Source organism: Plectropomus leopardus, chromosome 15 (assembly GCF_026936395.1).
Source record: "Plectropomus leopardus strain MGB_pleo_1.0 chromosome 15, ASM2693639v1, whole genome shotgun sequence".
Lineage (NCBI taxonomy): Eukaryota > Metazoa > Chordata > Actinopteri > Perciformes > Serranidae > Plectropomus > Plectropomus leopardus.
In genome coordinates, this window is record NC_142190.1 from 8,679,180 (window position 1) to 8,705,238 (window position 26,059).

Here is a 26,059-nt window from a genome sequence, read left to right on the forward strand (position 1 = left end):
CTGATAAAATGTGACTGTATCCGTGTGTTACACCACAGATCAGGTTCTCAAATTTTTATACATCTATAAATAAAATAGATGAAGAAGGAAACCCTCCAGGCAAACTAGTAAAGCTCCTTTGTAATGTTTCTTTTGTTTATATGAAGCTTTTGTAGCTCTGCAACTTCAGACTGCAGCGGTGGAAGAACTATTCAAATCTCAATAAAGAAGCAATTAATATGTCATTTTCAGGTCAGTTATATAAGTTTTTCTGTCTGACTTTGCACAGGTGGACAAAATGTAAAATGTAAAAATACCTAAATAACATTAACATAACACAACATAACATAAGATCTGGATAAAAAAAAAACAAAAAAAAACATGTATTATTGTTACATTATAAAGTTACATACTAATTGTACATTATAAAAATAACATACAATACTTTGAATAAGTCATTTAAGATCACTTATTCAAAGCAAATTTTTCCGTCTGACATGGCACAGATGGACCAAAGCTAAGATGTAAAAATAACTAAATAACATAACATAACATACCATAACATAAAATCTGGATTAAAAATGTTTATTATTATTATTATATTATAAAGTTCCATATTAATTGTACAGTATAGATATAGATATACAATTAATGTAAATTTAAGATTACTTATTTAAAGCAAGTTTTTCTGTCTGACATGGCACACATGGACCAAAGCTAAGATGTAAAAATAACTAAATAACATAACATACCACAACATAAAATCTGGATTAAAAATGTTTATTATTATTATTATTATTATTATATTATTCAAGATTCAAGATTCAAAGTGTTTATTGTCATATGCACAGTATGGAAACATGTTTCCCTGCACAATGAAATTCTTACATTGCTGTCCACAGAATGCGTAACGTGCAGCAAATATAAAAGAAATATGAAATAGAAATTTAGAAATTTACAATAGAATATATTATAATATTATAAAGTTAAATATTAATTGTACATTATAGATATGCAATTAATATAAATGTAAGATTACTTATTAAAAGCAAGTTTTATTTCTGTCTGACATGGCACAGGTGGAAATATTTAAATAATTAAATAAATAAACTTTGGATTTAAAATAATAATTTCGACGAACGCTTTATTTTGTTAACACCGGAAGTACTATATTTGATTCCGGCTGGCTTGACGCTGGTGTGGAAAAGATGGCTGCTTCGGCGGCAACGGCGAGTTCTTCCCCCGGTTTGTGTCCAAATTACGCCGTGATTTGCTCCTTTCTGGAGCGGTACGGGGCGTTGTTGGACTTACCGGAGCTCACCTTTCCTCAGCTGGAGAGATATCTGCAGGACACATCCTCAGGTAGGGCAGAAAAGCTCCAGCTGCTGGCGGAGGAGGAGAGACTCCAACCATTGCATTAATAATGGTACCGTGCTAGCAGGCTAGCAGCTACGTTAGCTAGTTGTGTGTTATTGTGTGGTTTTCTAACCTTCTTGTTTACTTAAATGTAAGTTAACTGCGTCTCAGAGCTGCCGTTCGAAGTGGAAAACGCGTCTACGCGTAATTAAGTGTTAATTTAAGTGTGAACGCGCCGAATTATTCGAGGTTTTCTCTCACTTTTTAGCTTTTGAATAGGGCTTATTTTTTCCTCCAAGCAGCCTTTATCTGCCGCTGTTAACGCTCCTAACACAACACTGACACAAATGTGCGGCGGCAACAGTGTTTGCGAGGCGCTAAACATGGCGATAATTCGTGCAACCGATTATTGATTTAGATAATTTATGTGTGAAGATGTCATCGTCTGTGACGGGCACGCGATTGTGCACTTTATTTACAGTTAAAATATTTTGCCATGTAGTGGTTCGCGCTGCTTCCGTCAAGCTGCCCGCAACGGCGAGAACTTCCGGCGAAAGCTTCAAAATAAAGCTATTTTTGGCGCTAAAAACACGATCCCACTAGTGAATAAAACACAATGATACCACCGCGTGACATCTAGTAGTTATTCAACGTATTTTTGTGTTATATCCACACGTTAGCTTGTGCGTATACTGAAGTGATAAATCTTTATTTACGTTTATGTAAAGCTTTAGTCGTTCAACTTCCGTTTGTGTTGTTTGTGATATGTAACTTGACTATTCTGTGGGTCGCTCTGCGCATGCGCATCCCCGTCTGTAGTCTTCCTGATTGAGTGTTTAATATTTCTCGCCTCATATTGACATTTGCTCCCTCAGAGTGAACTCACACTTATTGTGAATTAAACAGCAGCCTGATATCATTATTTTTTTATTATTATCGATTGTATACGCCGTCCTTCCAATGACATAATTTTCAGTGGCCATCTTGGAGAAATACTAGATTTTTTTTTTGATTTTATAATGAAATAAAAATACAATCTGGATCCTTAAAAAGGCATTGGATTCAATAATTTTAGAAACATCTCAAATCCATCTGTAAAAGTCTTAAAAATATTTGCCCATTGAAACATGTCTGGACATTATTTTTTATATGGTGCATTAAGACACCTTTCACACATATTTAAACATTTGAAACCTGAACAAAAGACATGGGAAAAGGCAACCGGCACATTGCAAGAAATTGGTAAAGAGTGACAAGACAAGTAAACATTAAAAAAGGAGAAAAGTGTCCAGAAACTGTATTAACGACAATTATAATCTATTTTCAGAGCATGTTACAGAATCTTTCCTATGTTTCATTAGCAGCGCCTTTTTTAAGTCAATTACTTTAATTAACAAGTAAAAATTGTCCTTGTTTGTGTTAATTTTTTTGTGAAGTTGCTCTAAATGCACTTAAAGTATGAAAAGTGAAAGTATTCATTGTTCAGCGTGTTCCCTGACAGTATATGATGTTTATAGATTAATATTACTGCTTTATAAATGTGTATGTTTCATTTTACGTCTGCAGATGTTTATGTTAGTTTTAACTTCTTCATATAATGTGGGGTTTTTTAATCTACAGCAATGTGCATTATATTCTGTAAGATCATCAAACGTCAGTCGCGTCGCTGAGAAATACGCATTTCTTAATGAATACCTGATGTAATTTCACCTGCAGCGTCTACTTTCTCACAGGAAAGATAATATGTTAAAATCCAATATTTCCACATACTTCACTGCTTTGTTCTGCTTTTCTTCCTCTTCCTCACTGCAACGTACGTTAAAACTCTGTGGAAATGTTGGAGCATTGAAGTTTTTTTTCAATCTTTCTGGGAAGACACTAGATCTTTATCGAGACACTTGATCTGCTATATCAAGAAAATGCACTTTGAAGGTACAACCTGCTGCTAAAGGTTTTTTTTTTTAAAAATGCATTTTGACTTTTCTGGTAAGGTTTTAGCCGGGAACACTGTATGCATGGCACCCGATCCATGTTTTTGATTACTGCATGGCAGGTCTGCAACTCGAGCAGTCTATTAATTAATCACACACCGACCCTAAATTATGCCTAAAATTGGTTTTAGACGCATTTTTTTAACTGACCACACTTTCTCTCTACCGTTTCCTCAGTTCCAAAACTGCTGGTTGATCTTCATGTCAAGTTGCTGAGGAAGATCGGCAAGTCTGTGTCGGCAGACAGATGGGAGAAATACCTAGTGAAGGTAAACAAATAGCTCAGAGTTTATGAATTTATTACCCTAAATACTTTGTAAATAAAGTGTAATACAGCAGGTGGTTTTTGTAAATGTTATATTTTGTTTTGGCAGATACTGTCAAATTCTATTTGGTACAAAGTGTGATGTGTTCATTTTGGCTTAACTTTGGTAATTGTCAAGTCAGAAGTTCATGGTATTTTCCATAAATTTGTTATTGGAAATTGTCGGTCTGACATGACTGAACGTAGCTCACTAAGAATCCACTTTTATCATCATCTCTCCTTGTTGTTCTGTGTAAACAGCCGTCAAACCAGATTTTAAAGCCAGAATGGTTACAAGTCCAACCAGATAAATGTGTCAATCTGTATGCGTCTTTATGATGTTTTAACAAAAATAAGTAAATGATTTAATGCGTTCATTTAATTAGTTAATTTAGTCATTTAAACGTCTATTTTTCCTTGCAGATATGTCAAGAGTTCAACACAACCTGGGCATGGGAACTCGAACAAAAAGGATACAAGGAGCTGCAGATGGAGTGCAAGACGGGGATACTTAAAGTAAGCACGCTGTTTCTTCACACATTTTAATAGTTTGCTTTTACTGCAGCTTTAAAGAAAAGAAGGTTTAGAAAGAGCCAAAGAGGCTCCGGTGCGTACAGTTTAAAGTCTGGTGTAAGCTCGCTACAGTATCCTTGGCTCGAGGTCTGCATGCCAAAAAATGATGTCATCTTGTTTTTCTTGTTAAAGTTTCCTTAAAATTCTTAGCAAGAAATAGCCACCAAAACTGGAGAGAGGAGAGGCTTTTATTGCTGCGGTGTGTGTGGAAGAACATGAGCGATGGCTGTAAAAGCTAAAAAAAAATTGTACGTACGAATGTTGGCGCTTACTACTGTTGCTAGGCAGCCTACTTTTCCAGTAAATGTTCTTCTTGTTTTTCCACAAAACGGTTTGTTTGCAGCCTCCCGCATTTCAGGGCATAATGCAACAAACAACAACATTAATGTCTCAGTGCACTTTCGTAACTTTTTCTGCTACAGCCAGTCAAAAGGTCAGTTACTGACAAATCTCTTTGTTTAAAATGTTAACAAAGAGTGAGGAGAGTTTGGTGAACAGAACAAGTTTTCATCTGTACATTTTTATTAGAACTGGGTTATTTTACCTATAAAAAATATTTAAATTAGTACTACATAATGATACAACATAACTTATTAAATACACATGTGCACAAGTTTTTCTGCTGTCACAGTAAACCCGTTCTTATTAATTCATGTAGTGAAAAAAAGACTATGATAATAATATTTGTTTAACATATTTAGTAGTGTAGGCATTTATTATTAACAGGAGAATCAAAGAGCCTCTTTCCCATCTCTTGTGTTTATAAAGTTATTTAATTATTAATTTGATTTAAATTACAGCCTGATGGATAACTATATTTATTGATGCTGATTTGTGTCAATATTTGGTGTTTTTAAAAAAATCTGATTTGTTTTGTTTTTACGTACAATATGAATATTTTTTTCCGACAAGTTGCGACTACAACTTAGCCAAATGGTGCTGAGCAGCTGAGTGTGAATGTAGCGATGTAAATTCTACATGTAACAGTAATAAACTTATTAGCTGGCTACATTTTTTTTCCTCCTAACTGTTAATAAATGTTGTTGACTTTGTCAGCAACAGTAGTGACTGCTACCATTTTTTCTACTCATATAACTCAAAAGAGTGAAAATGTTACTTAAAATTAATTCAGATAATTATGAACGGCGCGTCTTTGTTATACGTGTTACATTATGTGCTTTTCTTTTGTCTCCAGTATTTGTGCGAGTGTCAGTTTGATGAAAATGTGAAGTTCAAAACTGCCATCAATGAGGAGGACCCAGATAAGATGCGTCTGCAGCCGATCGGCCGGGACAAAGACGGTCAGATGTACTGGTTTCAGCTGGACCAGGACGACAATGTGCGTCTTTACGTGGAGGAACAAGACGACTTAGACGGGTCGTCGTGGAAATGCATCGTCAGGTAAGCAGCCAGAAGTGATTTTTGATGGGACAAACATGCTGCAGGCACTGTGAAACGAAATTTAAATACTAATGCTTTCTGTAAAACTGAGCGTGTTTTTCACTCTGAAAAAGAGTTGATTATTTTTATCTTCCTTTGCTTCCTGTAGAGATAGAAATGACTTGGCTGAGGTTTTGGCTCTGCTGAAGACACAAATCGACCCTGCGCTGTTGAAAAAAGAAGAGGAAACCAAACCTGATGGTGAAGAGAGTAAAGACAAAACAGAAGATGGTAAATGTCAGACTTTCAAAGAACCTGGTTACATTTTTATTTTCTGAAGAATATTGGAAGTTTGTATTTTTTGTAGTGTGATTATAAGACAAAGGTCTTAGTCATCATGTTAATGCCATGTTTTAAACAGTGAAACGAACTTCATATAATCCAAGTGTTTCTGGGGATGGGAAAAATATCAGTCAGTACCTGTAAGAATCAAAATTCTTATCCTTTTCTGATTTTATTCCCGATTTTGTATTTGTACAACACTAATAACATTATGTTAGTGGAAAGGAAAAGGTGCAACAGTACAACACAGCGTAAACACATTAGAGTTAATCAACAACACTGGTTCTCAACCTTTTTTGGGCCAGCGGTCCCCTATCAATTACCCATCAATCAATTAAAATGTAGGCTAATTGTCTTCCCTTATATTTGCAATAATTATTCTTTGTTATATCATTTAAAAAACATGTCATTGTTAGCAGCTACTGCACAGCACGAGCAGAGAGGGAGAGACCCCCCGCTGCTGGCTGAAGGGTTGTGGACTGAGATTACTCTGAGCAGCGCGCATGAGCTGAATCACAATTTCATATGATGGTCTGAATAAGTCGTTAAATTTGCCGCTAGACGCTTTTTAGAAATGAAGTCTTTCGGAGCATCTAAATACTAGAAAAGGATGGTCTGTAAAACATTGACTAAAGAATGAGCCGTTGTTGGAAATAGATTATGGGAATTGGTGATTGACTCAGAATTGCAGAAGATAAGAATTGCTTTTTTTTCGTCCATCCTTCTTCCCCCGAAAAAACTAAAGGTATGCTCTGCAGGATTGTCTGTTACTGTTTAACATGCGTGTCAGTGAAAATGTAAATGTAAAAAGTCAACCTCAGAATCACTCTCATTTAGCGTTTCACCTCATTATATTGGTGCTTTTTAATAGTCTGACACCTGGCTGCTGCCTTTTTATAAAGCTGCTTCTTTGAAAGTTTGGACAACCCTGATTGAGGGGGATTACTTCTGTATTGGTCTTTTTTAAGTTGTTATTTTTTAAGGAAAATCCTGCATAGTATACCCTTTAAAATGAATCAAAGAAATCACAGTTTTAGTATTTTCTGTTATTTACAAGCGTTCATGTAATGTTTTTATTTCATCTTTACGTCACAGGTGACGTTAAAAAGACTGAGGACTCGACAGATGAGGAGAACAAAGACTCCAGCAAGGCTGTCAGTCCAGTCTCACCAAAGACAGAGAATGGTGAAGTAACACAGAAAGACAACTTGAAAACAGAAATGTCTGAGGCCAAATCATCACTGAATGGCATCATTGAAGGCAAAACTGAAGCAGAGCTCAATTCAGAAAAGCCTGCTGCGGATCTCGGTATCAGTGCAAAAGCACAGATCATCAAAGAAGAGCCTATGGAGGTGTCAGACGCGAAAACCAGCACAGCAACAACTGAACCCGCCTCTGAGACAACGTGCGTATCAGTAAAGGCAGAAAAGGGAGAGGAGGCCAAGAAGAGCAGCGCAGAGGAGATTCAACAAGCTCTGAAGAACGACCAACAAGCCAAAATCCCTTTGAAAAAAAGAGGAATGAAGTTTAGCGAAGACTTTGAAAAAAATAGCAGCATCATAGTGCAAAATCCATCTGTTTCTCAGACCAAGGAAGCTCCAAAAGAGGACTCAACGCCTGAACAGACGAAAAAAGCGCAGAGCGTGAATGATCATGTTAACGGTGAAGTTCAGCCTGCGTCCGAGAAAGACCTCCAGGGTCATTTGTGCGAGTCGCTGAAAGACGTTGATAAAGAGCAGCCGACTGAAGCAGCTGCAGGTAAATCTGTTGAAAAGAGACGAAAAGACTCTTCACCCGCAGACCAGGAGGATACAAAAGATAAAAAGGAGGAAGCTTGCAGTGCAGAGAAGATCACAGAGGGAGCGGCATCACAACAAGCTGACTCTGCCAAGAAAAATCTAGATAAGAAGGGAGAAAAGGAAAGCACTGCATCAAAAGAAAAGAAAGAAGCACTAGAGTCTCAGAGAGAATCGCCACCTTTACCTAAAGACAAAAATAGTGCACCCGAGAAGCCGTCTAATCAGGAAGAGAATGACAAAATTAAAGAATCAAAACCAGCAGCCACAAAAGAGTCTTGTACAGAGGACAAGACATTAAAGAAAACTGAGGAATCGGAGAAAGTCGCATCCAAAGAATCAAAAGATTCAGAAGGAAAACCTGCCTGTGTAGACACATCAGAGGAAAACAAAACGTCAGAAAATGAAACAGACAGAAAGCAAACTGAAACGAGCGACGCAAAAGAGACCAGTGTGGAGAAATCAGATAAATCGGCACCAAAAGAAAAGCCGGGAGTCATCAGAACTTTAGACGGTGTCGAAAAAGATCCTGCACAGAAACCTGTTGACTCTGAAAACGCTGCATCCCCGTCTGTCATTAAAAAGACAGACGCACTGAAAGAGAGCGACGACAAAGAGACACAAAAAGGCAAACAAAGTACTGATGTTCTTAAAAAGGCAGATAAACCAACAATAATGGAGAAAACAGAAGCAACGTCCAATACTGAAGAGACGTCGGCGTCTGTTATTAAAAAGCTGGACGGATCATGTAAACCTGCAGAGAAGAACGATAACATCAAAGACGTAGAGATGAAGCCAGAGACAGCCAGTGCAGTCTCTGAGACTAACACAGAAAAGACAGACAAGACGGAGAAGACTGAAGATGTAAAGAAAACTGTCAACTGTGAAGACAGAACGATACAAGATGTTTCCAAGATGAGTGACTCCACGCCTGAACCCATGGAGGTAGAGTCAGTGGCCGTCAAACACGATGTGACAAAGCCACAGGAGGATGACAAAACTGAGATTAACTCGGTTGCACCCAAGACGACAGAGAAAGCATCTGAAGGGAAAGATAAACCGTCCAGTGCTGTTGAGAAGACAAATGTCTCTGAAGAATTGGATCAAAAACCTGGAAGACCAGACAAAGAACAAGAAAAGGTGTCTGAAGAACAGCCGAAAAAAACTGAAGTGGAGCAGCCGTCATCAGAAAGTAAAAAAGATGCAAACAAAGAAACTAAAATGGACACGGACATGGACACTGCAAAGGACACTGAGACAGAAAATAAAACGGATACGGACAAGGAAACGAAAATGGACAAGAAAATTCCAAAAGATGCTGGGAAGGACACTAAAAAGGACGCTGAGAAGGAAAGTATAAAGGACGCTGAAAAAGAAAATAAAAAGGACACCAAAAAGGCAAATAACGACATGGACAAGGAAACTAAAAAGGACACAGACAAGAAAACTGGAATGGAAGCTGAGACGGAAAATAAAAAGGACGCTGGGAAAGAAAGCATAAAGGACACAGAAAAGGCAGACAAGGAAACTAAAAAGGACACAGACAAGAAAACTCAAAAGGACGCTGAGACAGAAACTAAAAAGGACATAGACAAGAAAATTCAAAAGGATGCTGAGACAGAAAATAAAAAGGACACAGAAAAAGTGGACAAGGAAACTAAAAAAGACACAGACAAGGAAACTAAAAAGGATACAGACAAGGAAACTAAAAAGGATACAGACAAGGAAACGCGAAAGGATGCTGAGACAGAAAATAAAAAGGACGCAGACAAGGAAAAACTTAAAAATGACAGTGAGAAACACACGAGTCAAGACAAAGCAAATAAAGCAGAGAAACTCTCAAAAACTGATGCAACAAAAGAGAAGAAACATACTGAGAAAGAGAGTGAAACCTCGACCAGGACGGACGAATCTCGCCAACGAAATGCGAGCAAAGACTCTGACGGCAAGCCGAGCAAAGAAGGAGTCGCCGAAAAGCCCACTGACGAGGAAAATAAAAGCAAAAGTGAAGAAGAGGACTCCAAAAAAGAGGTCGCGAATGGCGAGAAAGCTCCGTCCAAGGTTTCCCACAGAAAAAAACTGAAGCCCCCGGCCCACCGGAGGACAGCTGAGCTTCAGAGAGAGGACAGAGCGGATTCAGAGTCCGATTCAAACACGGGGAGATCTCTCCGAAGATCACCGAGGATCTCCAGACCGACGCCAAAGGTGGTGGAGATCCACGACAGGAAGCTCGAAAAATCGCAGGCTGCTCCAGCGGCTGAGAGGCAAAAGGGAGACGAGGGTGAGAAAGAAAAAGATGAAGAGGAGGAGGAGGAAGAAGAGGTGAAAGCTGTTCAGAAGAAAACAAGAGAGAAAAAGGTCGACCAGGAGGGTCAGCCGAAAACGAAGGTAAGACTGCTCACCTGGTTGTAGCATTGACGCATTTTTGTGAAAGTTTTCTCAAACAGAAAGGCCATGCCAGGGCTTTTACACCTTTAAGCTGATGTTTGTAATAACTGTTTGTGCGAGAGCCGATACTGATATTTTTGTTGCTATTTATTCACCTTTTTGTGCCAGAAAAACTATGAAATTTTCCTTCAGGCCTTTATTACTCTACCTTTGAATGAGCACAAGTTTAATCAGATTAATATAACCTTCTTTAACAATAAAACATCTTTTTAAAGAAATAACTGCCTCAAAAAAAAACAATAAAAAGGCATTTAAAAAGAAATGATTGCTTCCAAAGCCATTATACTACATAATAATAATAATAATAATTTCTTCTCTAATATCTATTTTGTATATCTGTAAAAAGATTAATGGATATCTTCCTCAAACAGCTGTATGAATTAAATTTTCTCACCAAAAACTCATTCACAAGATTACACTGGAGCACATCATGATATGTATATTATAATTAACCTTTGCCCATTACTCGTTTTTACTTATCAAAGTTTGAAGGCTTCGTAGTTTACTTACATAAAAGTATGTATTAGCAGCAAAGTGAACCTAAAGTGTTAAAAGTGCTGTCCTTAAACTCTTCTGCTCTATGTTGTGCTTTTTAAAGGGGAGAAAGAGACGGAGGGTTCGGTGGTCCAACACACGAACGCGCCGTAAAAAGAAAGGCTCTGAAGATGACGACGACGACAGCGACGAGGAGTCCAGCGACGAAGATGAGAGCGAGGAAGAGGACACCAGTGACGAGGACTACAAGGTTGAGCGAAGCAGAAAGAGGCGGAATCGTAACCGAGAAAGACGAAGCTCGGACTCCTCGACATCCTCAGACGACGACCTACCTCCGAATGACGACCCCTGCAAACATTGTGGTCTTCCAAATCACCCAGAGCTGGTGGGTACTCGCAATTAATAACTGTACCAGTTTTTATTTTGAAATTTTAATCAATTTTAATCAAGCAGTTTTCAAAACAAGTTACAAAGGGATTTAAAGGCAAAAGGAAAGGGAAAAGGGATATAGAAGAGACAAAAAAGATTGTAAAAAAAAAAAAGAAGAAGAAAACATTAAAAAAATGCACAAATTATTTCAAATAAAGGGACAAACTGCGAAATAAATGGATTATAGGACTTTTAAAACAGATCCATCCATTAAAACATCAGAAATCATATCTTAGAGCAAAAGGTGACGTTATCAAATGTTTGTTTTTCTCAACCAAAAGTACAAAACACAAAAATTCTCCAGAAACTACATGAGAAGCAAAAGAAAGCATCAAATTCTGTCATTAAGAGCTTAAAATCCATGAAAAATATATAAATCAAGTAGCTGATTAATCGATACAGCTCTAATCTGAACGCTGTCTTTGAAAAAAAGCAAGTCTGAGTCAGTGAATTCACACGAGCAGCTCAAACTTTCAAAAAATAATCCTAAAATGTTTTACGCTGGTTTAACTTTTTTTGGAGAATGGGCCAATTATGAGATGTAAGTAAGGAGCTGTCAGGGCCACAACTTTATCTCAATATCAATTAATCTTTAGATTATTTTCTCAATTCATCAATTTCTAAATGTCAGAAAACGACGAGAAACGCCTGCCAGTTTCCGAGGGGCGGAGATGAAATGTCTGAATCCCAAAGGCATTTAGCTTACGTTATAAAATGCATCAAGTATTGGTAAAGTTGAGTTAAAATTGAGTTATGTTTGGAATTTTAACCTAAAAATATGTAAACGATTATCGAGTTAACATCCGTCAACATCTCCTTTGCAGATCTTGCTGTGTGATTCGTGTGACAGCGGGTACCACACAGCCTGTCTGAGGCCTCCGCTCATGATCATCCCCGACGGAGAATGGTTCTGCCCCCCCTGTCAGCACGTACGTACCAGTCATAACACCGAATATTCAACAAAAGACATAAAAGAAGGAAATATGATGTTGCAGTGATTCCTTTGTTAATCCCCTCTGCAGAAGCTGCTCTGTGACAAATTAGAAGAGCAGCTCACGAATCTCGACGCTGCTTTGAAAAAGAAGGAACGGGCCGTGAGAAGGTGAGACGTTTTGTGCCTCAACTGTTTATTAAAAATGAGCACACACTGTAACAGCTCAAATAATACTGACTGCACGGAGTCCTGTGCAAATTTGTGTGTCTCCACCTGATTGCATATCTACATATGCTTTGACGTTTGACATTTTGTGGCGTGCATTAAAGGCATGGCACACTGTGCTCCCAATTTCTTTGTATTCCAACAAATCGAAGGACGCACAGTTTATTTTTTTTGACTGAATGCTCCTTATTGCAGCAAAGTTAAAACTGCCTGCAGGATCTTAATGCTGTTCTCTAGTTGAGATATTTTCTGGTGTCTCCTGTTAACACATGTAGCACACAGCAGGAGATTGCACATGTCAGAAGCGCTCTCATCTACTGAACATACTGCGTTTGGTTTACGTAAGCGGTGGCACACTCGTAGAGCGTACAGGAGGCGGGACAGGATTACACGGCAGTCACGCAGCCAGACCGTAATTTAGTCAGAACCAACAAAGTCTGTTGCTGTTTCATTAATTTATCTGACATCTTTATAACCCTTTACCGACAGAAGTTCCCAAATCTCGTCTTTAGTGGCCATTTTCTTTCCCTTTTTAATACTTTGTTTTTATAGAAATCCCCAAATATACAACAGAACATATTGAAGCAAACAGCTGGTCACCTATACATTCATTTCGTTATAGCACTGATGTCAGATATCTTACAACAATGGCTCAGACATCAGCTTGTGAGGTCACAAACACAAACCATTTTTCCCAGTACTGAAAAAATTTATCCACCTGGAGATTTCGCAAGAAGGTCATTCTCTCCATATTCTGAATAGTATTCACAGTATCTACCCAGTCAGTCACTGCTGGAGGAACTGCCTGCAGCCACTTTTGTGTGACAGCTGTCTTGCTGGCCGCTAGTAGTATCTTTAACAGATACCTGTCCTGCACTAATAGATAAACTGTGATATTTCCCAGATAGATTGACCCCATCAGTAGCCATTTTCATTGCCATCCTCGTGTAAATAACCCTTCCTCTTCACCCTTGGATGTTGGTTTTCCTCCATTTTTTAAAGTGAGATGCATGATAGAAACATCTTCCACTCACACACTCACTCACTGTGAATTCTCCGGATAATTACCTGCTGTATTCACACACATTACACAGATTTTGCACTCTGCATATGGCAGGATAAAGTTAGTTAAGTGTCTGATTCCAGCTGATTCAGACATTTGCGTTGTCACATAAAATCCATATAATTTCAAGTCTCCAGGGAATGTGTGAAAGGGGAGAGTGAAGAGTATATTAGTTTGTATTACTGTGATTTAATTGACAATCTTGATGTGTTTCTTCTCCTCCAGGAAAGAGCGACTCATTTATGTCGGAATCAGTGTTGAAAACATCATCACGCCCTCGGTGAGTACATTATATGTGATTTTTGCCAGACAAATACAGACGTTATTCACCTCTTGATGTTTTAACAATAAATGACTGACTCTCACTCTTCACAGGTGGAAGTAGAGGAGGAGAAGCCAGAGGTCATCATCAAAGAGAAGAAAGACCCAAAGCGAAGTAAAAGCTGGGGGCGAAGGTCGACGAGGGCGAAGAAATCCATCAGCTACAGGTCTGTGCACAGATTCTTTAAAATATGTAATAAGAAAACTACTACTTTTGTGTTTTTTTAACGTGCTGATTGTTATTATTAAATGTTTTTTGTTTCGCTGATGGTAAGACTAGAAAAAGCATGCTGAAAGGTTTATGTCTCTTTTACAGATTTGATGAATTTGACGAGGCAATCGAGGAGGCAATCGAGGAAGACATCAAAGAAGCAGAAGGCGGAGGTAAGAGGACATGAGTTATTACGCTTAGGACAATAGTTTTAAGGTAGTAGTGCTACATTTGAGAAAATGTGCTTCCTTTGTTGAGCATAAGATGAAAAGGTCGGAAAAATCAGCACATTAGCATCTGAGAAAAAACAGTCAGGTGTATAACCCCTCACAGGTTAAACTGAGAAGATATAACGTGTTAATTAGGGACCTTTAGAGGCGCTGGACAGAGCCAGGCGAGCGTTTTCCGCCTGCTCAAGGTCTTCTGCCAAATTCAGCTAACCAGCTGCCGGCTCTTCCCTCATATTTACAGGACAGACATATAAAATCAATTCTATTAATATAAACAATTGCCTCAAGGGTCTTTACCAGGGTTCCCGCAAATCCTTAAAAAGTCTCTAAAAATAATGCCTTATTTGGTTTTAAATTGAATAAAATTAATTATTGATAAGTCTTAAAAATGCTCAGACATGGGAAGTAGGATTTTATGGAATTGCTTTTTTTCTGACGTTTCATAGTGAAATCTCAAAAATAATTTGTTACATCTATTTTTTTTTCTTTTTGTTTGTTAAATAATTTGATAAAAACCTTTTCTTAAACTCGTCATGATGGGAATCCAAGTGCTGGAATCTCACATGCAGATTGAGAAACACGAAATTGCCAAGAAAACCATCCAGAAATGCCAGATTCTTCCCACTTTTGTTGATAAACCAAATGGATACTTTGATAACTAAATAATACGTTAACTGTCTTCCCTGTGTTTCACTGTAATAAGGTTTTTTTTTCAGCATTTGATATAGATAATTGTAACATTTTCACTGGACAAAAAAAAATCATGTTTTTTATTACACTAAACAACTTTCAATATTGGTTGTTATAAAGTTGGTCTTACACTTAATGGCATTAAAAGTCTTAAATCTACCCTGCCTTAACCTGCAGGAACACTGTGTGTGTCTATAAGTTTCTATAAAATTCAACATTGCACAGTCAGATCTCTACTAGAGCTTAATAAGTCCTTAAAATATGTCATTAGAAATGTATAATATATCATTGTTGGCGTCTGTTTACAGTCTGTACTGAGTACAGGGTCCTGCAGGAACACGATCGCTAAAAAGTCCTTGAAAACACTTGAATCTTAACGAGTTCTTTTCAGTGTTTGCAACATGCTTAGATTTTGATTTCAGTGCTTGAAACTGCTTGAAACTGTAACTGATTTACTTTTAAAATAAATATATACAACTGAATAGTTAAAAATGCAGCTTTTCAGATAAAGAAATAAAATACGTTTGATTGTACAAGATTGTGCAGGTGTGCCTTATAAACTGGTCACTAGGTGTATTTACACGAGATAGATGGATAATTTATTTGTCCCTGTGGGGAAATTGGTTTTCCATTTTCATATATAAATATACCCCACACTTACATTTGCACCTTAAGTAGAATTTGATGAGACAGGACACACTGCTCTATATAAATATGTAATTTTACCGCAGCTGTTAAGTGCTGGATGAGCTTGAAAATACCCGATAAGTGCTTCTCATCAAACTCTTAGCTAAAAAGTGACAAATGTATTTCTCAAAATCTCCCTAAATCGCCATCCCTTAAGATGTGGGAAAGTGTTCTGTGATACGGTAACGACGTGGTGTGTTTTTCTCAGGAGCCGGTCGGGGTAAAGACATGGCCAACATCACAGGCCACAGAGGAAAGGATATGTCCGCCATCCTTCAAGCAGAGGAGGGCAAGGAGAACGGCCGCCCGCCACGATCCAGCGCCGGTCAGCGCAGGAAAAAACGCAGGCGACTAAATGACCTGGACAGCGACAGCACCGTGGATGAAGAGGAGAGCGAGGAAGAGTTTCGCCTTAGTGAGAGGTACAAAACAACACTGACTTTATGGCCCATTTGACGAGTTGAATACCATTTTTTTTTTTTTTGTCCGCTGATGAAAAAGTTTGCTCGTAGCTGAATGCTGAACTGTCAAATCAATTGTTTACATTTGTGCGTTTTTGGATGCAGCTCAGAAGAGGAGTTCGTCGTGTCAGAAAATGACACGGAGGCTGAATCGGAGGCGGACTCCAACAACAGCGACTTCGGTAGCAACAGCAGTGGAAAGCATCGTACCTCTTCGCGGTCCAGGAGAGCGCCCGCACGACGACGGAGCTCCAGAAAGCGGCGGAGACCGAGAGGGTACTCGGATGAAGAGGAAGAGGAGACAGATGAGGAAGATGAAGAAGATGAAATTGGTATATACATTATATTAGTAATGTCCTCACTTTTTTCTCCTGTTGTACATATTGTTATTTCAAGATTGCAAGCGATTCATAATTTCTGTCAATTTTTAGGGTCACACTTAACAAAGCAGAAGCCGCACGCTGTTCGGTGGCCTCACCTCTCGTGAAAAGATTTTTATCATCAACTGATATCTCATAGACATACACAAACTTCGAGCTTAGTTCAGAGTCTTTTACGTCTGTTCTTTGGTAGATGTGGTTTGTAGATTCGCTGGATATTTAGAATAAACTACGAGATGCGGCGAATCATGTTGCAGTTACTATTTGTGTCATGGCTCGAGACTAAGATATAGCCAGTGATCATCTGCTTTTTTTTTTTTTTTGAAATGCTGTCTTTGTGCTTGTGTCATACCTCTTATTTTATAAATGCAGGCATTTGATTTGATTTATTTACTTTGAACTTGTTAAAGAAAATAGAGAAAAGATTATACAAACAAACAAACAGACAAAAAAAGTAATATTTACAGACAATGAAAAACATAAAGCAAAAGAAAATGCTCAAACACATCATGACTTCATGAAAAAAATAACTAATAAAATGAATTCTGTATATTTAAGATTCCTACTTTAAACATTTATCTTATTTTTTGCGTTTTTGCTATAACAGTAAGTTTGTATTGTTTATCAACAGTCAGTAGTGTCATTGTGTGATGATATGATCACTTTGTGTTGTCCAAATTAATGTTTTTGAGCAAATTATGATAAAATTCGTCATTTGAAGTTAAAAGGGAAAATTGGAACAAAATATTTTAAAACAGCGTTTTTAATTTTTTTCATGTATTTGTCATTTCGTCATAAAACACCAATAACAGGAGAAAATTAATATCAGAATCATGATTTTGAATTAAATTGATTGAATTTAATTCAGTCTAATAAATCCCGCCACAGTTTTCTTGGAATTGGTGTTGGTCGATATATATCAAATTAATCAGAAATGTTGTTATTGCACAAAACGAAAATGTCTACAATTTGAAAATAAACCTTTTGGATTAAATATTTTTTCGTTATGCACTGACAGCTGGACAAAACTATTATTCTAAGACACCACCTTTGGCTCAGGGAACTTATAACAGGCAATTTTTAACTATATCTCTACAGTTATAAACTAAACAATAATGCAAAATAATAATAATCATTGCTTAGTTTCTCAAGATAAAAAATAAAATACATTTTAAAATGCTGTGTATTCCTGGGCAGAGATTAGATCTGCATATAACCCCTTACTATTATTATTTTTGGTGTGTCCAGAGACTGAAGGCTCCAGCGAGTACAGCGACAGTGATCTGGATGTGAGTCGACGGCGGTCTCGGCGGAGTCAGAAGAAGCAGGTGAACTACTGCGAGACGTCTGAGTCCGAAGGCTCTCAGGCAGAAACCAACCGGGCCAAAATGAAACCCAGACACCAGCAGGACAGCTCCGACAGCGAGGGTCAGTCACACACACACACACACACACACACACACACACACGTGCATGATAAAGCCATAAATATTAAACGCACAGCACAACCCACCAAGAGTGTTGAATGTCCGCTCTCTGTACCTTAAAACTTAAATTAAAGGTGGTATATACCAATATTAGAGCATATCTTTGATTCAGAGTCTTAGTCTGGGTTGCATACGTCTCTCAAGGTGGCTCAGCCGGTGGCAAGCAGCTAACAGTGCAATTTTTTCCAGTTTTATCACAATAAATAAAGTGCATTATAAATATGAATCAAGGAGTAAAATCTGCTCCAACAACCTGCAGGGAGGAGTTGAGTCACACAATCATGTCTGCAGTGTGAAATTACTTGACAAATCCTATTAAAGATAAATGATGCTGCAGGGTGTTTTTCTTTGTTTAGGTTTAGTGCATGTATTGGATCAGAACGGTGCTTAAATGAGCTTTAATCAGCTGTTTAATGTCTTAAAAAACAAAAAAGGCAATGTCATTATATACAGTATTACAGTACACTATGTATAGAAGTTATATTTCTGTCACTAATAGATGTGTCGAGTGATTTAAAAAAAATGTTATGAGAATAAACATAAGTATTAGGGCAGCACAATTAATCAAATATTCATTTAGATCACGATTATGGTTTCCACAGTTAAATGAACATGATCAGCTGTGACGTTTCAAATGCGTGCTCTGCTCTTAGAAAACTCTGCTGCATATCAAATCAAGCACTCCCTAAACTAACCATGTCTTCTGTCATGCCGCTGCGCGTGCACCCTGCAGCAGCGGACTGAAAATCTCTCCTGAATGTTGCGCCCGCAGACCGGAGTAGAAGAGTATAACATTACAAGAGAGAGCAGACGGGCAAAATGAAAATCAGATGTCTGGAGCAGAAGATGAAGAGTTAGTTCCTCTATATGGATCTTCATCATCCGTGTTTTTAAAAGTATTTTGGATTCAGGGTGATTGATGTAAAGCAAGAGCAAATCACATGTAAATCATGAGTGCATGAGACTAACGTCTGTGCCGCAAAGCAAAACAACTAACTTGTTCAACCATCTGAAAAAAGACGCCACAAAGTGCAGCGGGATGAATGCACGCTCAGTTGTAAACAAAGTGCTTTAACAGACATGCAAAGGCGGGAACTCAGGGAATCATAAAATAAACATTAAAAAACTCGCCAAACAGAAAGCTCTATAAGAATTAAACAAAAAGGCTAGAACAAAATGTAAATACCAAAGGTCAAAAAGGAATTAAGCAAATAAAAGGAATACAAGTGAAAAAAACGCAAATTTTGAAAGGCAGTTAAGTACTTAATGAATAAATTTTAAAAAAATAACATGATAAAAACAATATAAGAAATAATAGAAGAGGACGACTTAACATCAGTGGGAATAAAACAAAGATAAGAAGATAAAAACAGAAGTGATTTAAGAGGCCGATGTGAGTCTTATCTCCTCAGGTTGGTCATATTGTGTTGTTTTTTGTTTTTATTCTACCACAGCGAGTTTCTCCAGAGACTCTGAGGAGGATTCGAGGGATCGGAGGACGAGGAGGAGAGCAGACTCCTCAGAGGAAGACACACGGCAGCGGCGCAGACGTCTTGCACTAAAACGCAGGAGAGCTTCTGAAGAGGACGACTCGGACGACGACTCAGACGAATCATCGGAGGAGGACCGTCCCATCCGCAAACGTGTCAACCGCATCGACTCGGATGATGATGATGAGGAGGAGGAGAAACCGAAGGAGAAAAAAGCAGCTGAAAAAGCAGACGAGGAGTCAAAGGGAACAAACCCAGCGGACTGCAATCCGATGGAGCTGCCGCCGACCAACGGACAGAGCCCGATTAAGAGCCTCGAGGGCCTCGTGAGTCGGCCTGCTGCCACCGCCGCTCCGGGCCTCACCCCACATCTGGAGCCTCCCAAAAACATCAGCGCCACACCAGCTGCTGCCATAGCACCAAACGGACTGGTTGGCCAGGAGATGGCGCCGCAGGACGAAGACGAAGACGACCTGTTAGGTGTCACAGACCTAGTGGACTACGTCTGCAATAACGAAGATTTGTAAAAAACAAAAAACAAAATGGTGTACTGTTTCATTTTTTGTGGTATTGTATTTTTATATTGCTTAACTTTATTATTTCTTCCCCCACCAACACCTCCTTGTTGTCCTTTTTACTTGTGTGTCATCTGGACCTCGAGTCTCAGCAATCTGTGCTACAGTAAGAACTGGATCCCCGTCACCAGTCTGATGCTGTCCCTGTGGGATTATACGACAAACAAGGGCACCAAACTATCACCTCCCGCGTGTTTGGAATAATCAGTTCACCGCATCATCCAGCTCCACTGCCAAACCATCTCCATCCTCTGAAAAAGTCTCACTCACGTCTCATTTCTTATTCCGTTACTTCTAAGATTTCTGTAAATTTTAGCTTCTGTGTCCTTCGACATCGATGGAAAATTGGCACTGAAATTGTTTAATGTGTAGAAAATAGTTTAAATCTGCCTATTTGAATGCTAAAGGACTTTGAAGAGTGAAATAAGTCATTCCATAGTGAATTTGAAGTTTCTGTGAAAAAATTCATCTTGGTTTTAGATTTTATCCGTTAAAGGAACAGTGTGAGATGTTTCGAGAAACTGCTCGTTTATTTGCCTTCAGGTAGAGAGTTATGAGAGTATTGATGCCAGTAAATATGAAGCCTGTTAGCTTATTAGCACAAAGACTGTTTTACTTTTGATAAGCTTTCTTTATTTCGTTGTTATTCAGGATTCCTATCAGTGGTTTCTGCAGAAACAACGTCTCATCCTGAGGTCCAGAAACTACAAGGGAGCCTCCCTGGTTAACAGAGACAGTCTAACTTGTCTGTCCAACTTACGTTAAGAGTTGCGGTGGACTGCACCACGGTCCATCACCGTTTTGTTGTGTTCTCGCTCATTTAAAATTATTTTAATCATTAATCCTCAAAATTATGGAAGGCCATTTCCATCAGTTGCGGGGGGAAAGAGAAAATTCCTCAAAATAATGCTTTAGTATCTGAAAAATAATGAGAATTTCTTCAAAAACTCTTAAAATCTCAAAAGAATGAGAAACAATATTGAGTCATTTTGAGAAAATGTCTCATGATTTTCAGATACTAACTCATTTTGAGTATTTAACTCATTGTTTTGAGAAGTTTCTCATTATAATGACTAACGGGATCTTTTTTTCCCCCCATAAATGGGCTTCCATAGAATAAATCATGTACAAAAACATGAACGTACTACATTTTAAGTATTTTTCATTTTGGCACTCATAGTAGACTTTCAGTAAAATTTGATGTTTACCAAGTTAATGCTGTTAAATGTTATATTTGGGGGCACAATAATCATAGTCATAATAATCAGAATAATGACAATGTGATACCAGTAAATAACAAAACAAAACCAAAATCCACTTATCAACACCTCTATGGCTAACATGACCCCCCACAGAGCTGAAATAGTTAGTTTTGGTCTTCAGGGTTTGTGCAGATTAGACAGATGAGATACATCCTGTTAATTATTAAGCTTTCAAAGTCCTGATAGGTGCGTTTTGTTACTTTTGGGCAGAGCCAGGCTCGCTGTTTCCTCTGCCTCCAGTCTTTGTGCTAAGCTAAGTGTCTTATATTTAACAAACACATATGTGTTGAGACATTGATGTCAAACTCCTCATCTGTCTCTCCTGAAAGCGAAATGAGGATTTTTCTTAAAAATGTGGAAACCTTCACTTTTAACTATTCTGGCTTTTAAAACACAATTTACAAAAGCTTCAGATGAGACTATTTATTCTTGCTGAATAACCCTCTGGACAAATAACGAGTCGACCAACTTTCATTTGTCAGCCCACTTTTTGTTTTTTTTTCTTTTTTTTTAAATGATAGAGTAGCTTTTGTACATTGTATACATATATAATTATTTTAACTATGTGCGCTGCCATCAGTATCAGTGGTGAACCCGTTTTTTGAGTGCTACGTTCGTTTGGGGAAACAAAATCAGAAGTAAAACTCGTCCCTCCTAATCATGAGATGTAGTCTAGTTACCTGTTATTACATTTGTTACCTTTTTGTGATTTTTGTTTTTTAATAATGTATTTTTTTGTATATCTAAACTTTTATTTGTTGTCTCTTTGAGCGAAATGTAAAGTGTCTTATTTCTTCGTACATTGTCCTTCATAGAAGGTTCAAAAACCTGCAGACCCGTGGCTTTTATTAACTAAAATAACACTAAGCTCCAAAACACCCCTTCTTTTGTTTTTCTTTTGTTTTCTTATTTTTCTCCCCTCAATCTTCCCATTTTTTTAAATTCACGTCATTTTTTCATAATCTTGAGTGCTGACTTTTAAGACCGTAAATCAGATCAAGATTGTGAAAATAAAAAAATTCTGAAATAATTTGTTTTTGAAGGGATAGTCAGGATGCAGTTTTTGAATGGGGGAAATGGACAGAAAAAAACAAACCAATGACTTCACTGACCTCTGCTGGAACCAGTCTGTGTGTATATCTGTAGTTTTTGCTGTAATATATTTAGAGGCATTTTTTAATCATGAAAAAATATATTGGGCAATTCTTTGGGATTGCATGACTTTCTAATAGTTTTATTTTGTAGGGAAGTAATATTGGCACAACATTTTTTGTAACAAAACCAGAAAACTTTGGCATGTTTTAAGGATTCTCCTGACCTGTTGCATTAGAGCTGAGGGAGTTGTGAAGTAGACGCTGCAGGATATCTCATCATTTTGCAGTAAAACTGCATAGGTAAGCATGCGCTGACCTACTAAAAGGCATGTTACAGAAGCTCGGGGGAGAGAAAGGATTATCGTAGAATATAATCTAGGACAGCTGAATCTGATTTAAGAGAAGAAATGGAGCCTGTTTGTAAAATATTTTGTAAATTAGTCTCCGCATGGTCTTCACAGAGGAAAAACCACTCTATTTATCATACCGTTTTGATACTGGCGACGGCCAAAACATGACTTCCAAGACAAAACCTATACGTGCTGCTTGCAGTGCACACAACTCGGGCCTCTATACACAAATATTTAGCTTTTAGATTAGCTGGACAGAATATAGAAACCCCAATTCTACAAATGTAATAATAGAAAGTGTGTTTTGGTGGGTTGAGTCAGAGTAAAGGGATGTGGATGTCTGTGTGCTGTATGTAACCTGTTTCTAAATTCTCCACAGAGATAAGGAGAATGTATTAAAATGTATCACACGGTTATGAAATAACCTGTAGCAAGACCTGCACAGAAGAGAGAAGAGCGAAATAATTAAAGGCTGGGATGGGATTAAGGGAGGAAGTTGGTGCCAATGACTGAAGTGTTAACAGAGTTTCCTATTTACCTCATGATGAATCTGGGAGGAAAGACACCCTGTCCACTGTGTATAGATGCTAGTAGACTGGTTGTTGGTGTTATGTCTGCTCCTTACATTTTTGTTAACTTTACTGTTATTTCATATGAATCTGATCTTGTACATTTGTCATAATAAAATGGGTTCGAGCCTCATGTCGTCCTGTCTGGCGTGACTTTTTATATGTAAAGGAAATTATGATGATGCAGTGTCTGCTTCAGCACCAACGTGCTTAAGTGTTTTAATGCAGGTATGTATATTTTACATAAGTAAAAAGTAATAAGTAAGTAATAAGTACAATTAATGTGCAAAAAAACAAACAAAAAAAATGTTTAGCAAGTATTTGTATAGAATTTTTACTACTTTAGTTTTTAGCAAGTTTGCATGCTTTGAGCTAAATGCTAACATGCACAAGATGACAATTATATGTGCTATTTATTACTGTTTATATGTATTCAATCTTGCTATGTATACTAATGCTAACAGAAATATATATATATATATGTGTATGTATGAAGAAATGTCTAATTTGAGCTAAATGCTAACACCAGCATGCTATCATGCTTAAAATTACAATTTTATGTGTTTCAATCTTAATGTATGTATGCTGTGAATTCTAGTGCTAGCAGTAATATACATAAAAGTTATTATAAAATATATATACCAACTTTAACATCTTAATTGTGCATGTTAGCATGCTAACATTTGCTAATGGACAATTGAATATCTGCTTTGTGCTAAAGGCTAGCACCACCATGCCAAAGTATCTTACGGGTATGTTTATTTTACTTATAAGTTAAAGCTAATGTTTAAAATGTTAAGTAAATATCTATCATATTTGTCATCTAAGTTTAGCATGTTTGCATTCTGTAACATTTGCTGAAGTATGATGAAATGTATACTCTGAGCTAAATGCTAACACAGCATGCTAACATGCTTAATAGGACAATATTATGTATTGCTGTCTTTATATATATATATATATATACACACACACACACACATATATATATATATATATATATATATATATATGCTGTTTATTCTAGTGCTGACAATAATATACATAAAAGTTGTTATAAAAATGTATTACAGGTATTTATATATGTACCAAGTTCACTGTCTTAATTGTGCATGTTAGCATGCTAACACTTGCTAATGGACAGTTGAATATCTGCTTTGTGCTAACAGCTAGCATTAACATGCTTAATTTTCTTATTTAACATCCTGCTTAACTGCTTGAGTAAATTTAAAACATATTTTATTAAAATATAGTGACTCAAAATGTCCTCTAGGTGTCCCTGTGTCTTTAAACCATCTGTTTTTTTAGTTCACCTCATACAGGAAGTTAAAAATCACTGCAGACTGCAGACATGAGGGCCCTGTGTGGTGGGATTTTCAAAGGTAAGCATATTTTTTCGACATGTTGTAGTTTCAGAGGTCTTATTGAACAGATTTATCTAATTTTATGTAAAATAAATAATCATTTAAAAAAACAAATGTCCTCCAGCAAACAGTTGATTTGGGTCTTTATGGTAAAGCTAGTTAAGCTAAGCTAATGACATTTTTAAAAAGTAATATTTGTGAAGATATAAAGGAAATGACTGATGAAATGATGATTTTAAATGATGCATTTAATGTTATCCATTATATATATGAAATGAATGATATGAAACATTTCATACGTATGAGTGTTTGACTTTCTAAAACCATAGTTTATCAAACAGTTGATTTGGTAAATTTATGGTTAAAGTAGTGATGCTATATGCTGATAAATTTGCATTTTATGAAACTAAAAAGAGTAAATATTCACCTTTGTTAATGCCACAATGTTTGTGCATTGTATATTTGGTGAAATAAATTATATTAGTATGCTTTCTTCAAAATTTCTGAGATGTTTTCAAAGTATTTTAATGGTAAATATGCGTGGAAATAACACTAGCAGTGGTGATACTACTAATTCTATGATCACAAATTGATATATGTTGGTATAATAACATATTACAAGCATTATAACAGTGAATTATTTGTAATTTTGATTGTTTTGAAAACAAGTTACAAGGTTTTTACCTAGTCTTGTCTTTCTATTTTTCCCATTACCATGAATGGCTGCCTCAGCTGTTTGGTAGAGGCCTAGGGGCCTATATTTAAGAAACTATGGGATCTGTTCAAACATAATCAGTGATTTTTATAATTATAGCCCCAGGGACATAGAAAAAATGCAAAGACAAATTTTTTTCCAATAGATTTTTTTTTCTTGATGGAGACTTTAGAGGGATACCAGAGCAAATTGGTTTGATTTATTTTAAAAAAAAATAAAAAAAATAAAAAAAAACACAGTGACTCAGTGACCTACCTGGCAAGAATTATTCCACAGATTGAAAGAAATTAGAAAAAAGGTGGCAAGAAAATGAACTGAAACAAGGAAAAATATCCAGAAAACGATATTTATAATTATTCTAAGGGTTAAAGGATTTCAAGAAAAATAATCCAATTTTACCTTCACTCCTATTTTTTTCCCCTCATCCCTCCTTCCCTGTTTTATAGCAAAGTAACTAAAGTACAAAGGGGAAATATAGTGGAGTAAAAGTGTTGATTTTATTTAGGAAATGTAATAGCATAAATTTGAAAGTTGACTGAAATAAAAAAAAAAAACCTCAAGGAAAGTACAGATACTCCTAAAAAATATTTAAGTACTGCAGCCTTTATTGCATTACACCTCTGGTCATAACTACAGTATTTTTAAGTGTTTGTCAGTCAGTTATGTTGTCAAAAATTTGATATCAACAGGACAAAGCTTCAGCTATGCATGCATCTTCTTGAAACTTAAAAGCATGTAACTAGTTCCAAGTTATTTGTTGTTGTTTTTAACCACAGACGTCCACGGCAACAGTAATCCTGGTGTTTGTGAGATGATCTTGGATTGACCTGCGGAGACGCAGTGAGCTCAAACCCACCC

The 26,059-nt window shown here is 37.1% G+C and overlaps 1 protein-coding gene across 1 annotated transcript; it reads left to right on the forward strand.

Annotated features, from left to right (window-relative positions):
* The first annotated feature begins 1,156 nt into the window (after positions 1-1,156).
* rsf1b.1 (remodeling and spacing factor 1b, tandem duplicate 1) lies at positions 1,157-23,255 on the forward strand. The gene is made up of 16 exons (XM_088088398.1): positions 1,157-1,341; positions 3,504-3,595; positions 4,054-4,146; positions 5,399-5,604; positions 5,753-5,874; positions 7,021-10,109; positions 10,768-11,049; positions 11,918-12,022; positions 12,116-12,195; positions 13,541-13,595; positions 13,691-13,803; positions 13,953-14,020; positions 15,663-15,876; positions 16,021-16,247; positions 17,544-17,723; positions 19,237-23,255. Exons 1-16 carry the CDS (start codon positions 1,188-1,190, stop codon positions 19,797-19,799), a joined length of 5,643 nt encoding a protein of 1,880 aa, XP_087944524.1. The 5' UTR covers positions 1,157-1,187; the 3' UTR covers positions 19,800-23,255.
* Positions 23,256-26,059: the final 2,804 nt, after the last annotated feature.